The sequence below is a fragment of the Piliocolobus tephrosceles genome, chromosome 13 (genome assembly GCF_002776525.5).
Source record: "Piliocolobus tephrosceles isolate RC106 chromosome 13, ASM277652v3, whole genome shotgun sequence".
NCBI classification, from domain to species: Eukaryota; Metazoa; Chordata; class Mammalia; order Primates; family Cercopithecidae; genus Piliocolobus; species Piliocolobus tephrosceles.
In genome coordinates, this window is record NC_045446.1 from 91,806,139 (window position 1) to 91,820,880 (window position 14,742).

At 36.9% G+C, this 14,742-nt stretch overlaps 1 protein-coding gene across 2 annotated transcripts in view; it reads left to right on the plus strand.

The window, feature by feature from the left end:
- Positions 1 to 14,742, plus strand: part of CEP126 (centrosomal protein 126) — an 84,352-nt gene that overhangs the window by 3,388 nt on the left and 66,222 nt on the right. For both annotated transcript variants that reach the window (XM_026450087.1, XM_023208007.2), the window contains exon 2: positions 6,734 to 6,853. Coding sequence is in view for 1 of the 2 variants with exons in the window: in XM_023208007.2 (XP_023063775.2) it covers positions 6,734 to 6,853 (120 nt within the window). In the remaining variant the exon portion in view is untranslated. The remainder of the gene's footprint in view (positions 1 to 6,733; positions 6,854 to 14,742) is intronic.

Genomic DNA, 14,742 nt, shown 5'->3' on the forward strand with positions numbered 1-14,742 from the left:
AAATAGAATAAAGATTTTTTTTAAAAGGAAGGTCTCTCATGTCCCCTTATACCTGCCTTTTTTCCTCAGAAATATCTCTAGACTTCAACCCTCCCATTTTATCCTAGCACCCATCTTGCCTCTCCTTTTCTCTCCAGTTTATACCGTATTCTTAACTATTTGAACTTTCTCTCACCAACATCTTTGGCTATTTGTACCACAATCATTCTGCCTCAGTCATTCAGTAACTACTAAAGTCCTGCTCTTTACTCCTTCATGCGAATAATAAAAATGCTGTCAAAGAAAAAATCACAAAACAATACAGATTGTACCACTAAAGATTGATGGTTTCCAGCTTCACCTAAACAGGAACAGGGTTCTTTATTTTTCCTATTAATGCCGCTGCCAGGTCTCTGTCACCTTCCACCACACTCAATGTACTGTCTTACCACTTGATAAGACATGGATGCCCTGACAGGTCTCTTCCAACAAACAGCACAAACTCACACACTCCCACCCACCTGTCTTTTTTTTCCTCCAGGCTCACTGATGGGATCTTACTTTTACTGTAGAAAGTGAAGTAAACCCATTCAGCTGGGCCGGGTGGCTCACATCTGTAATCCTAGCACTTTGGGAGGCCGAGTAGGCAGATTGCTTGAGTCCAGGAGTTTGAAACCAGCATATCTTTACAAAAAAATACCAAAATTAGCGCAGATTGCTTGAGTCCAGGAGTTTGAAACCAGCATATCTTTACAAAAAAATACCAAAATTAGCTGGCTGTTGTGGTGCATGTTTGAAGTACTACTTAAGAGGCTGGGACGGAAGGATTGCTTGAGACTGGGAGGTGAAGGTTGCAGTGAGCTGAGATTATGCCACTGCACTCCAGCCTAGGCAACAGAGTGAGACCCTGTCTATAAATAAATAAATAAATAAATCAATAAATAAATAAATAAATTGTATTTGCTAATACATAATAAAACATAGTTTTGTACCTTGTCTTTCTAAAGGGTACTGCCCCATGCTCATGAGATTTTGGAACTTATGTACATAGTACATTTCTAATGGCATATACATTTGTATAACCCTCTTAGGAGCTAAGTTTTCTACAGTGCACTAAAAGATATAAAAATGCATATGCCTTTTGTCCTCATATCTACCCCAGAGAATTTTCTCCAAGGGAATAATTCAGCAGGTTTTTATTAAATCATTACTATATTCTAAGAACTATGCCAGGCATGAGAGTTACAGAAATGTAGCGAAGACACTTACGATGTACTCATGAAGGTGTCATCAAGTCATCTGGTGGAGGTTAGAAAAGGCTTCAAGGGAAGGAACTGCTTGAGATGGCCCTGAAAGGATGAGTAGAGTTAGCCAAGCGTGTGCCAAGAGATAATGGTATGATACATCACGGGTTGTTCTGTTTATAATTATCTTAGTGTGTCTGGGCATAAGATTCATACAGGGAAATGTTAAGAAATGAAAAAACAAACTATATTATAGAATGGTTTATATATAGGTCCAAGAACTTTGGAATTTTTCTTGAAGGTGATAGTGAGTTTTTAGAGAATAACAAAGAGAAACACAATCATATTTGCATTTAGCTGACATCGTGTAGGTTCAAATAGAGGATGGCCAGTTTTGGAGTAAGATGAGTTAGAGGAGCACTGCAGTAGTTCAAGCAAGGGATTTAGAGCACCTGAGTTAAGGGAGAGGAAGAAAGTACAGTAAAGGAGAAATAGAATCAACATAACTTTAATAGATTTGGGGGGAAAATGGGTTATGTAATACATGGTTACTTGTGATGGTAACATTTTAAACAACCTAACTCGAGAAAAGACTTAGTTGGGAGAGGAGAAGTGAGGATAGAGTGGGGTAGAATAAGCTGTGCTTTAAAATTACATGTTACAATCCATAGTATTCTTGGTTTTGTTTTTTAATGTTAAGTATCTAAAAATTCCCTTCTTTTGGACAGGTATTTAGTAGTGTTTTTTATGGAACTACCTACCTTTACCATACAGCCTGTATAAAAAACAAAATTTAACCAGCCATCTAATTTTTTTAAACCTGAATTCCTTATTTGAAAAGATACAAAAGCAGCAGGATTCTTTATATTAATAATTAATAATTCAGCAGGAAACAAACTATACTATTATATATAAAGAAAGAAAGACAATCATTTGGTTAAATTGCAGACTATGTAGTTGTCAGAACATTACAAACATTACATTTGTGATTTTCTTTATGCTGTTGTCATGAGACTTCAGACATGTCAAACAGAGAACAGAACTGTCTCCTCCTTGCTTCTCACTGAAGCCGAAGCATCTTCCCTCCCTTCAACCTCATGTTGGCCCTGTGCACCCTGAAAGAAAGTTGTACTTTTCTTTACTGCCAAGTTGTCACTTTTAATACCTAGCCATCTTGTTGAAGTCTGGCTCTTAATAAAGTATTCTATCAGAGAAAAACAGTTTTTCTGTGCTAGCAAAGAACAAATTTTCTTCCCTTTTGGCTTGATTTTTATAAATCCTTTAAAAGAAATCTTTTTTTTGTTGTTGTTGTTTTCTTTTTTTTTTTTATTATTATACTTTAAGTTCTAGGGTACATATGCATAACGTGCAGGTTTGTTGCATATGTATATCTGTGCCATGTTGGTGTGCTGCACCCATCAACTCGTCAGCACCCATCAATTCATCATTTATATCAGGTATAACTCCCCAATGCAATCCCTCCACCCTCCCCCCTCCCCATGATAGGCCCCAGTGTGTGATGTTCCCCTTCCCGAGTCCAAGTGAACTCATTGTTCAGTTCCCACCTATGAGTAAGAACATGTGGTGTTTGGTTTTCTCTTCTTGTGATAGTTTGCTAAGAATGATAGTTTCCAGCTGCATCCATGTCCCTACAAAGGACGCAAACTCATCCTTTTTTAATGGCTGCATAGTATTCCATGGTGTATATGTGCCACATTTTCTTAATCCAGTCTGTCACTGATGGACATTTGGGTTGATTCCAAGTCTTTGCTATTGTGAATAGTGCCTCAATAAACATACGTGTGCATGTGTCTTTGAAGTAGAATAATTTATAATCCTTTGGGTAATATACCCAGTAGTGGGATGGCTGGGTCATATGGTACATCTAGTTCTAGATCCTTGAGGAATCGCCATACTGTTTTCCATAACGGTTGAACTAGTTTACAATCCCACCAACAGTGTAAAAGTGTTCCTATTTCTCCACATCCTCTCCAACACCTGTTGTTTCCTGATTTTTTAATGATTGCCATTCTAACTGGTGTGAGATGGTATCTCATTGTGGTTTTGATTTGCATTTCTCTGATGGTGAGTGATGATGAGCATTTTTTCATGTGTCTGTTGGCTGTATGAATGTCTTCTTTTGAGAAATGTCTGTTCATATCCTTTCCCCACTTTTTGATGGAGTTGTTTGTTTTTTTCTTGTATATTTGTTTGAGTTCTTTGTAGATTCTGGAAATTAGCCCTTTGTCAGATGAGTAGATTGCAAAGATTTTCTCCCATTCTGTAGGTTGCCTGTTCACTCTGATGGTAGTTTCTTTTGCTGTGCAGAAGCTCTTTAGTTTAATTAGATCCCATTTGTCAATTTTGGCTTTTGCTGCCGTTGCTTTTGGTGTTTTAGACATGAAGTCCTTGCCCATGCCTATGTCCTGAATGGTACTACCTAGATTTTCTTCTAGGGTTTTTATGGTAATAGGTCTAACATTTAAGTCTCTAATCCATCTTGAATTAATCTTCGTATAAGGAGTAAGGAAAGGATCCAGTTTCAGCTTTCTACTTATGGCTAGCCAATTTTCCCAGCACCATTTATTAAATAGGGAATCCTTTCCCCATTTCTTGTTTCTCTCAGGTTTGTCAAAGATCAGATGGCTGTAGATGTGTGGTATTATTTCTGAGGACTCTGTTCTGTTCCATTGGTCTATATCTCTGTTTTGGTACCAGTACCATGCTGTTTTGGTTACTGTAGCCTTGTAGTATAGTTTGAAGTCAGGTAGCGTGACGCCTCCAGCTTTGTCCTTTTGACTTAGGATTGTCTTGGCAATGCGGGCTCTTTTTTGGTTCCATATGAACTTTAAAGCAGTTTTTTCCAATTCTGTGAAGAAACTCATTGGTAGCTTGATGGGGATGGCATTGAATCTATAAATAACCTTGGGCAGTATGGCCTAAAAGAAATCTTTAAGTGAAAATATGCTTGTGAGTGTGTTTGGGTCTTTGTCTTGAAGTACTGTAAAGTTTTATTTAAAATGAAGGTACAATGAATTATGGCCTATGGTATAAAGATGGTTAAATAGCAACATGAAACAAATAAGCCCCCATCAGCAAAGGTCTAAACAACAAGATGTTCAAATAAATCTGTTATTCTGAAATATGTAATAATAGAGTTTCTTTATAATATTGATGCTGAAGCCCTATAGGATCCTGAAATTAACACATGTTGAATTAACAAATTATGTACTATGTAGTTTATTATTGAGTGTATTTCTTGTCTTGTTTTACCATCAATAATCAATTTATGAAATTTTTACAATCTTGATTAAGTGCAGCTTTTAAAGAGAATTTTGAACCTCCATCTTAGAGTAAAAAGTTTTTAAACAAGCTGTTTGTTCTAAAAAAGACAAGTAGATATGCCCTACCATCTATAACTTCAGTGTAATCTCATATATTTCTACATCTAATGATGAGGTACTAAATGTGATTACATGGTAATTGAGTGATTTTTTTTTTTTTTTTGAGACAGAGTCTTGCTGTGTTGCCCAGGCTGGAGTATAGTCGTGCGTTCTCAGCTCACTGCAGCCTCAACCCGCTCCAAGCTCAAGCGATCTTCCCACATCAGCTTCCCAAGTAGCTAGGGCTATAGGAATGCACCGCCACACCTGGCTGATTTTTGCATTTTTTGTAGAGACGGGGTTTCACCATGTTGCCCAGGCTGGTCTCAAACTCCTGGGCTCAAGCAGTCTGCCCACCTTGAACTCCCAAATTGTTGGAATTACAGGTGTGAGCCACTGCACCCGGCCAAATGAACTTCTTCTAATTCAGAATCATTAAAAACAGAAGACTCATGAAAAACAGAAAATTACTCTGACAAATTCGATAAAGATATTTAATAATGTCAATTAAAACACCACTAAATAAATTGGAGAAATTATTCATATTGCTACAACTTATTTAAGGAGAATTTAATTTTATAAAATAAATTTCAAATGAATAGATGATTAGGATAACCAAAATATTCCCCTTTTTCTCTGATGAGCTTCTGGATACACAGATGACTATGCATGGTTTTCCTAGTGGTATTTTATAACCACTAAGTAAGTCAGAAACTATATTCCTAACTGTTCTAGTTATATGGCTATTTGATTGTTTAATATTTGAAAATGTACTTTCCTACTATAGATTAAGGGATCTGTTGAAACATTTACTTCATCTACTTTCTATTAGTGAAATACAACCTTCTTATTTCATTTTCTTATATTTATGGCTATGAGGGCAACTAGTTGGTAAGTACTCAAATATCTGTGTAATGAGGATACGCTCAGTGGCTCACACCTATAATCCCAGCACTATGGGAGGCTGAAGCGGGCGGATCACCTGAGGTTAGGAGTTCGAGACCAGGCTGACCAACATGGTGAAACCTCGTCTGTACTGAAAATACAAAAATTAACTAGGGGTGGTGGCACGTGTCTGTAGTCCCAGCCACTTGGGAGGCTGAGGCAGAAGAATCCCTTGAACCTGGGAGGCAGAGGTTGCAGTGAGCTAAGATCATACCACTGCACTCCAGCCCGGGTGACAGTGTGAGACTCCATCTCAAAAAAAAAAAAAAAAAAAAAAAAAACCTGTGTTATGAATGAAGATATATAGTCTTCTTATCTGAGCTCATGATTTTTTTTTTTTTTTCCTGAGGTGGAGTTTCGCTCTTGTTGCCCAGGCTAGAGTGCAGTGGTGCAATCTTGGCTCACTGCAACTTCTGCCTCAGAGGTTCAAGAGATTCTCCTGCCTCAGCCTCCTGAGTTGTTGGGATTACAGGTGCCCGCCACCACGCACAGCTAATTTTTGTATTTTTAGAAGAGACGCGGTTTCACCATGTTGGCCAGGCTGGTCTCAAACTTCTGACTTCCGGTGATCCACCCACTTCGGCCTCCCAAAGTGTTGGGATTACAGGCGGGAGCCACGGTGCCCAGCTTGAGCTCATGATTTCTAAAAGATTTTTTTCTCCAGGAGAAGTGAGCTATATCTTAAGTTCTAATACCAAGTCAGAATTTTTTTTTTTTTGAGATGGAGTCTTGCTCTTGTTGCCCAGGCTGGAGTGCAATGGCACAATCTCGGCTCAGTGCAACCTCCGCCTCCCAAGCGATTCAAGCGATTCTCCTGCCTCAGCCTCCCAAGTAGCTAGGATTACAGGCATGTACCACCAAGCCCTGCTAATTTTTGTATTTTTAGTAGAGACGGGGTTTCGCCACATTGGCCAGGCTGGTCTTGAACTCCTGACCTCGTGATCCGCCTGCCTCAGCCTCCTAAAGTGATGGATTACAGGTGTGAGCCACCGCGCCTAGCCCAACATTTTTTTTTACATAAAATGTTTGCCAGTCATATACTAATGTGGGCACATACTAATTATTCCACAAAAACTATCATTACATCATTTGCATGAGGCTGTAGTTATATTTATCATATAGCACTTGACACTCTTCCACTAAAGATGTAGACCATTGTTCTTAACTTAATGCTATCATTAGAGATATGAAAATCCATCTGGAGAAAAATTTAGAAGAAGAGCGCCAGATATTACTGCAGCAACAAAAAATATGTCGAAATCGAGCACGTAAATATTTTGTGGAGTCAAATCGGAGAAAAAAGTAAGTAATTGCACTTTATTTTGAAGTATAGAAATTCAAAGTCAGTATAAAGTAATAGTTTCTCTACTTTGTAGCACTTTATGAAACTAAGTCATGGCAATGTTATCTGTGAAACACTGATCAAGATTTGTGTGACTTTGGAAATTTTATTATTGTTTTCCTCCCCATAGCACAAGGGTGGTGGTGTATTATCTAGGTCTCTGACAGTAGCAGTCTTTTTTTTTTTTTCATAGAACAGCTTATTGCATTGTCATATACACTTCTTAAAATGACTATGAAATGTACTATCTTCTTTTTTTGTATCATTTCATGATGATTTTAAAATTACCAATTAATATTTAGTCTCTATTGGTATATAGTTTGAGTTTGATTTGTTATTCACTTCTATATAATTTTTCTATATCTGCCACTTTTCATTCGTTCAATCTGAAAAAATGGAAAAATATGAAAAAATAGTACAAAAATTGGAAAAATATGAATAATGGTAGAAATATGAATAGCAGTAGAAGTGGTAGAAATGTTTTATAAGTGAATGCTTGGCCGGGCGCGGTGGCTCAAGCCTGTAATCCCAGCACTTTGGGAGGCCGAGACGGGCGGATCACGAGGTCAGGAGATCGAGACCATCCTGGCTAACATGGTGAAACCCCGTCTCTACTAAAAAATACAAAAAAACTAGCCAGGCGAGGTGGTGGGCGCCCATAGTCCCAGCTACTTGGGAGGCTGAGGCAGGAGAATGGCATGAACCCGGGAGGCGGAGCTTGCAGTGAGCTGAGATCTGGCCACTGCACTCCAGCCTGGGCGACAGAGCGAGACTCCGTCTCAAAAAAAAAAAAAAAAAATAAGTGAATGCTGGAAAAAGAAGCTTTCTAAGGTAAACTAGAAACTATAGTAGAGTAAAAATACAAATTGTTCAATCACGCTTAACATTTTTCAAGATGTTTTTTAAATATTAGATTTTTTTGAGACAGAGCAGTTATGCCATTTTTTAATTGTTTTTGCTACCTTGTCCATATTTCTACAATACATGAATAGCAGAAAATCCCTAAAGTTTATTAACTACATCACTGGGCGTATGTTACAAATCCCATTTGAGGAATACAAAGTTGTTTACCTATAATTTTTGCCTGGCATTATGTTTATTTTTAGATTAACTTTTTCATTGTCTGATGTAGTTGAAATTATTTACTGAAATTTACAATTTTATTTTGTATGTATCTGTTTCCATTTTTCTTCTACTTTTGGGCTCCTGGCATCTATAAACGGCATGTGACAGATTTTCGATAAAGATGAATAATCATATGTTGAAAGAGTAATGGACTTTGGGGTCAGAGATGTAGGAAATACTAGCTCTATGAATTAAAGGAAGTCTGTTTAATGTCTTTAAGCCTTAGTTTTCTCATTTATGATTGGAATTAATAACATCTGTTTCAATGGATTTTGCTGTACAGCAGAAAGGGTAGAAATAAAGTGGAGTATTTAAGAATACATGTAAAAATATCAGTGTCTGACATATAAGACTTCTTATTTTTATTATTAATGTTTGTCAATTGTTTATTTTACAATAATCGACTTTGTGTAATAGCAAGCCTTATATGGAATTTTATTAATAAATTTTCTATTTGTATTCTCTCATCAAATGTAAGAATTCTGATGTAGAAAATGACAGAAAAGAAATTGTGGGTTAAAATTCTAAGAGGCAGGACATTTTCCAGTAAAATATTATTGTGTTTTAGTTTCTGTTACCCTAAAGTGCAATGTAAAGATACATAAACATTTCTTTTAAAACACTAATCATTTGTCTCTGTATTTCACCTTTTATAAGGGGGCCAAATTATTTGTGCATATCCCAATTTCAGGAGCTGTTTATAATATGGTCTTCTTAACCATGCCATGATCTATCGATTTATACTTTACATCATTTAAGTTTATACTGTCCACTTACATTGTGGTCACAAAGGATTTTTTTGTTTTGTTGTGGTTTTGGGGGTGTATGTGTGTGTGTGTGGTTTTTTGTGTTTTGTTGTGTTTTTGAGATGAAGTCTCACTCTGTCGTTCAGGCTGGAGTGCAGTGGCACAATCTCAGCTCACTACAACCTCTGCCTCCCAAGTTCAAACGATTCTCCTGCCTCAGCCCCCAGAATAGCTGGGATTACAGGCACGCACCCCCATGCCCAGCTAATTTTTTTGTATTTTTAGTAGAGACAAGGTTTCGCCATGTTGGCCAGGCTGGTCTCAAACTCCTGACCTCAAGTGATCCTTCCACCTCGGCCTCCCAAAGTGCTGGGATTACAGGCATGAGCCACCATGCCTGGCCATCCATACTATATTAAAGAAAATTAGGATATTTTGAAGTTATCTTTGACTATTTAAAATGTTGTGACATAAGACAGTCGTTTATTCACTCACCTAACACTTACTAGGAAACCCCAAGGTTTCATATTCTGAAGGATAAAAAGATACAAAGCATAATTTCTGCCCTCAGATTACTGATAGTGAAATAATAAAAGATGGCAATGCTATGCAGTAAGTACTACAATAGCATCACTTCTAAGATTCTATGGAAGCACATGCCATAGACTTAAAGGACAAGAAAGAATTCCTGGAAGAACAAAGTCTTTTGTATTAGTTAACCAAGAGTTAGCCAGAGAAGATGAAGAGGAAGGGAGATGTTTTATTTAGAGAGAACAATATGTGAAAAAGCCTAATGTTATGAAATACAGGACAAAAGTTGTATATAGCTCATGCATGGGAATATGTGTAAGGGTATCAGGAGATGAAGTTACAGTGTTGATAGTACACATTTTATGAAATAACTTTTACGACAATCTAAAGAAATTAAAGATGCTGTTGAAGGAACAAAATCAGAGGAGTGTCATGATCAGATTTATATTTTAGCTCATTATAGCAAAGGGGTAGAGGATGAATTGAAAACAGGCTGGAGGCAAAGAGTACAGTAGAAAGCTGTTATAATGTTCTAGGCAAGAGGATGGTTATGGAGGTGGAGTTGGATTGAGTAGATAGGGTCAATAGGAGTCAAGGATTCATTATAGGTGAAGCATGATCAGCATTGCCAGAAATGGAATTCTTGTAGATTATGAAAACTTTAACATTTTAACATAAATTTTTCTAAAATACAATGCATATTTCTGTAATCTTTCATATAGTTTATGATAAAAGTGGTTTGATCTTCTTACCCTAGAATCATTATTATGAGCATTAAATATTCTCCATTATATTATTGTACTGCCTTTGAGCTGTTAAGCTTTATTTAGTCTATAATAAGTAGCCTGTAACAGTTAAACTTGGTGAGTTCTTGCATCGAGGATTATCTATCTTCTTGTAATTTCTCTTTTTAAAATTAAACTCTTGGCTGGGCGCAGTGGCTCACGCCTTTAATCTCAGCACTTTGGGAGGCCGAGGCGGGTGGATTACTTGAGATCAGGAGTTCAAGACCAGCCTGGCCAACCTGGTGAAACCCCATCTCTACTAAAAATACAAAAATTAGCCCGGCATGGTGGTGCACTCCTGTAATCCCAGCTATTCAGGAGGCTAAAGCAAGAGAGTCTCCTGAACCTGGGAGGCAGAAGTTGCAGTGAGCCAAGATCACGCCACAGCACTCCAGCCTGGGTGACGGAGCAAGGCTCCATTTAAAAAAATAATAATAAATTAAATTAAATTAAACCAATTTATAGTCTTTATTTTGAGGTAATTGTAGATTCACAGGCAATTGTAAAAAATAAAACAGAGAGATTCCATATACCTTTTACCCAGTTTCCCCCGGTGATAACATCTTGTAAAACTATAGTACAGTATCACAACTAGGATAATAAGATGTTTGTAGTCAAGATACAGAACACTTCCATCACCATAAAGATCCCTCAAGTGTTGTCCCTTTATAGCCACACCTACTTCTCTCCCAGTCCCACCCCCTGGAAATCACTAACATGATGTTCTCCATTTCTACAGTTTTTTTTCATTTCCAGAGTGTTGTATAAATGGGATCATACCATATATAACCTTTGGGGTTGGCTCTTCTCACTCAGTACAGTTCTTTGGGATTCATTCAAGTTGTAGTGTGTATCACTAGCTTTTTTATTTTTATTGCTGAATATTTATTATTATTTCATGATATGGATGCACCAGAGTTTGACCATTCACCCATTGAAGGACATGATATCTCAGTCTATTATAAATAAAGTTGATAAAAACATTCATGTGTAGGTTTTTGTATAAACATAAGCTTTTATTTCTCTGGGATAAGTGACCATGAGTACTCTAGGTAGGTCACATGCTAGTTGCACGTTTAGTGTATTTAAAAACTGCCAGCTGTTTTTCAGAGTATAAGCATGATCCAGATTTTCCTCATCCTCACTAGCATTTGGTATTGTCACATTTTTATTTTAATCATTCTGATAGGTATGTAGTAATATCTCATTGTGGTTTTAATTTGTACTTAGGGAAGTACAAAATTGCTAATGATGCAGATTATCTTCATATTTTATTTACCATCTGTTCTCTTTTAGTGAAATTTTCTTTACATTTGTATTCATTTTTAATTTCTTTACATTTGTATTCATTTCTTTACATTTGTATTCATTTCTTTACATTTGTATTCTTTTATTATTGAGTTTTGAGAGCTCTACATATATTCTAGATACTAGTCCTTTGTCAGATATGTAGCTTGTAAATATTTTCTCCTACCTTGGAGATTGTTTTTCCATCTTCTTGATAGAGTCTCTTCCAGAGCAGAAATTCTGAATTTTGATGAAATTCAGTTTACTGGTTTTTCTTTTTATGGACTGTGCTTTTGGTGTGAAGTCTAGGAACTCTTTGCTTAGCCCTAGGTTCTGAAGATTTTCTCCTGTGTTTTATCCTCAAAGTATTATAGTGTTATGTTTTACAGTTAAGTCTGTGATCCAGTTTTAGTTAATCTTTGTATGAAGTATCAGATGTTTATCAAAGTTTGGTGGTTTTGTTTGATAGTTTTTTGGGGGATGTGTTTTGTCTCCAGATGTCCAATTGGCCCAGCGTTATTTGTTGAAAAGGCTACCTTTCCTCCATGAATTGTTTTTGCACCCTGTCAAAAATCAGTTGAGCATATTTGTATGCATCTATTTTGGGGTTCTTTATTCTATTCTACTAATTTTTGTGTCTATTCTTCCATCAACACTCCACAGTTTTGATTACTGTAGCAATATAATAAGTCTTCAAATCATGTAGGCTGATTCTTCCCACTTTGTTCTTCTACAAAATTGTTTTAGGTATTCTAATCTGCCTTTGAATATAAAATTTAGAATAACCTAAACCTGCAAAAATTATTGTTGGGAGTTTCATAGGAATTGCGTTTTACTTGTATATCAATGTGGGATGGGGAAAATTGACATCTTCTATTGGTCTAAAATTACCTTTTTTGTATGTGTCTCTGCCAGGCTTTGGTATCAAGATGATGCTGGCCTCATAAAATGAGGATCTCCTAATAAATCTACTGAGTTTTTTATTTCAGTCGTTGCATTTTTTAATTCTAAATTTTTTCATTTGACTCTTCTTTATATTGATTCTTTATGTCTTCTATTTATTTTCTGAGACTATTTTTTCATCTGCAAACGTGCTCATTGAAGCATTTTTGTCGTGGCTGCTTTAAAATTTTAGCAAATAATTCTAACATTCCTGTCATCTTGATGGTGGCGTATGTTGATTGTCTTTTTTCACTCAGTTTGAGAGCTTCCTGGTTCTTGGAATGACAAGTGATTTTCTATTGAAACCTGAACATTTTCATATTCTATTCTAAGATTCTGTGGCTTATTTAAACCTTCAAGTTTAGCTGGCTCTCTCTGACACTGCTCTAGCAGGGGAAGAAGGGATGCAGCCTCACCATGGAAAGATGGAGATAGAAGCCAAGGTTCATCAGTCAGCCTCTGTGGACACCAGACGAGTAGGAGGGTTCCTTATTACTGCTGAGCAGTAGCAGGAGTTCCAGCTTCTCACATGGTCTCCATTGATACCACAGTGGAGGTGGCCTTATTACTGCTGGATGGTGATGAAAGTCATGTCTCACTGCAGGCTTCCTCATGTCTCTCTGCAGGCCTCCTCAGATATCACCCACCGTGGAGAGGTAGGGCATCTCTTCCTGCTGGGTAGGAGAAAATCCAGACTTGCCACATAGTCTCTGCTAATACCAGGGTGAGGAGAAGACCACGTTACCACCAGGTGGAGATGAAAGCCAGACGTTGTACTCAGCTTCTCTGACAACAACAGCAGAGTTGAGGGCACATTGTTATAAGGGAGGCAAGGGTAGAAATCTAAGTTCTCCATTCAGTCTTTTCTGGCTGGATGGGAGTGGAACCACAATTTTCTGTGGTGTTCGGATGGAGTAGCAGGATTATTGCCTAAGTTTTCTGCCTAGCTATGCTGATCTTTTCCTTATCCTGAGGCTAAAAAGAGCAAACTTTAGTTGGTGTGTGTGTGTGTGTGTGCGCGCGCGCGTGTGTGTATAAGCTTTTTGATGCTTCCATGCTTCCAGCTTTTTTCTGCTCCAAGTCTGGAATATATGAAGCAAAAAGAAAACCCAGAGAACTTAATCACCATGTCCTTCCTCAGGCACCAAGGTCCCTAGCCTGCTGACCTCCTTTTCTTCACTTCTCAGACTCTTCTTATGGGGGGGTGTGTGTGTGTGTAGTTGTCCCTCGGTATCTGCTGGGGATTGGTTCCAAGACCCCCAGGGATACCAAAATCCACCGATGCTCAAGGCTCTTATATAAAATTGTGGAGTATGTGCATACAATCTATGCACGTCCTCTCATATGCTCTAAATCTTTTCTAGATTACTTATAATAACTAATACAGTGTAAATGTTATGTAAATTGTTATACTGTATTTTTATCTGTATTATTTTTATTGCTGTATTGTTATTTTTATTGTTTTTTTCCCAAGTATTTTCAATCCAGGGTTGGTTGAATCTATCGATATGGAACCCACAGATATGGAGGGCAAACTGTATATATCATGTACAGGAGTTTTAGTTGTACTTAGTGGGAGAAATAGAAAAAGTATGTCTACCTCCATTTTCCCAGAAGCAGAATTTGTTTCTTTTTAATGTTAGTATTTCTTCTTCTAGCAGCTCCTTCACATTTTTAAAATATTTCTAATACATTTTAACCTCCTGAATAGAGGGATTTTGTTAGAGCTGAAATCTAAGAACAGTGAATGAGGACCTAAGTGATCTCGTTACTGAATTTTTGAGCTTTAGTTAATTGATAGGTTTCTCTTCACTGACACCTCAGCCTTTAGAGAAATGAGGTACTTTTATGTTTTTCCTTTGTATGATGTATATTACTAGTTCTATGGATCTTTATTGTTTGGGTGTTTTACCCTGTGATAGTGTATTGAGGGTGATTTTCAACCTTTCATTTGTTTTCTTTTACAGTCAAGTGAAAGACAATCTGTTGGCAAATATGATTTTCAATACATCCTTTTAGGATTTCAAATAATTTTAAGTCTCAGAAAGCACAGAATCATAATGTGGGACACATGTTTCTTTGACAGGCAATGAAAACTCACAGTATATTATTGGGTTTAGTTCTATTTCTTATAGGCTTATTGTTGGCATTATTGTTTGTTAAAAATGATATTTTTCATTTCTAGAAACTAGGTCTCCAACTGCATTTTTTAATTTGCAAGAAGAACCATTTTTCCTTATTTTTAATTTTTTAATTTCTAATTATCTCAAAATATGTTTAGCTTTACAGTTTAATATTATCATATCTCTAGAAAGTTGTAACTACTCAGATCTGAAATATAGTTCCATCCAGAAAAAAGAAATGTATCACAAAAGGCACAAAAGGCACAAAGGTTCTTCAGTTCTACTTCCTGTGACCTCAGGTACTCTAAAT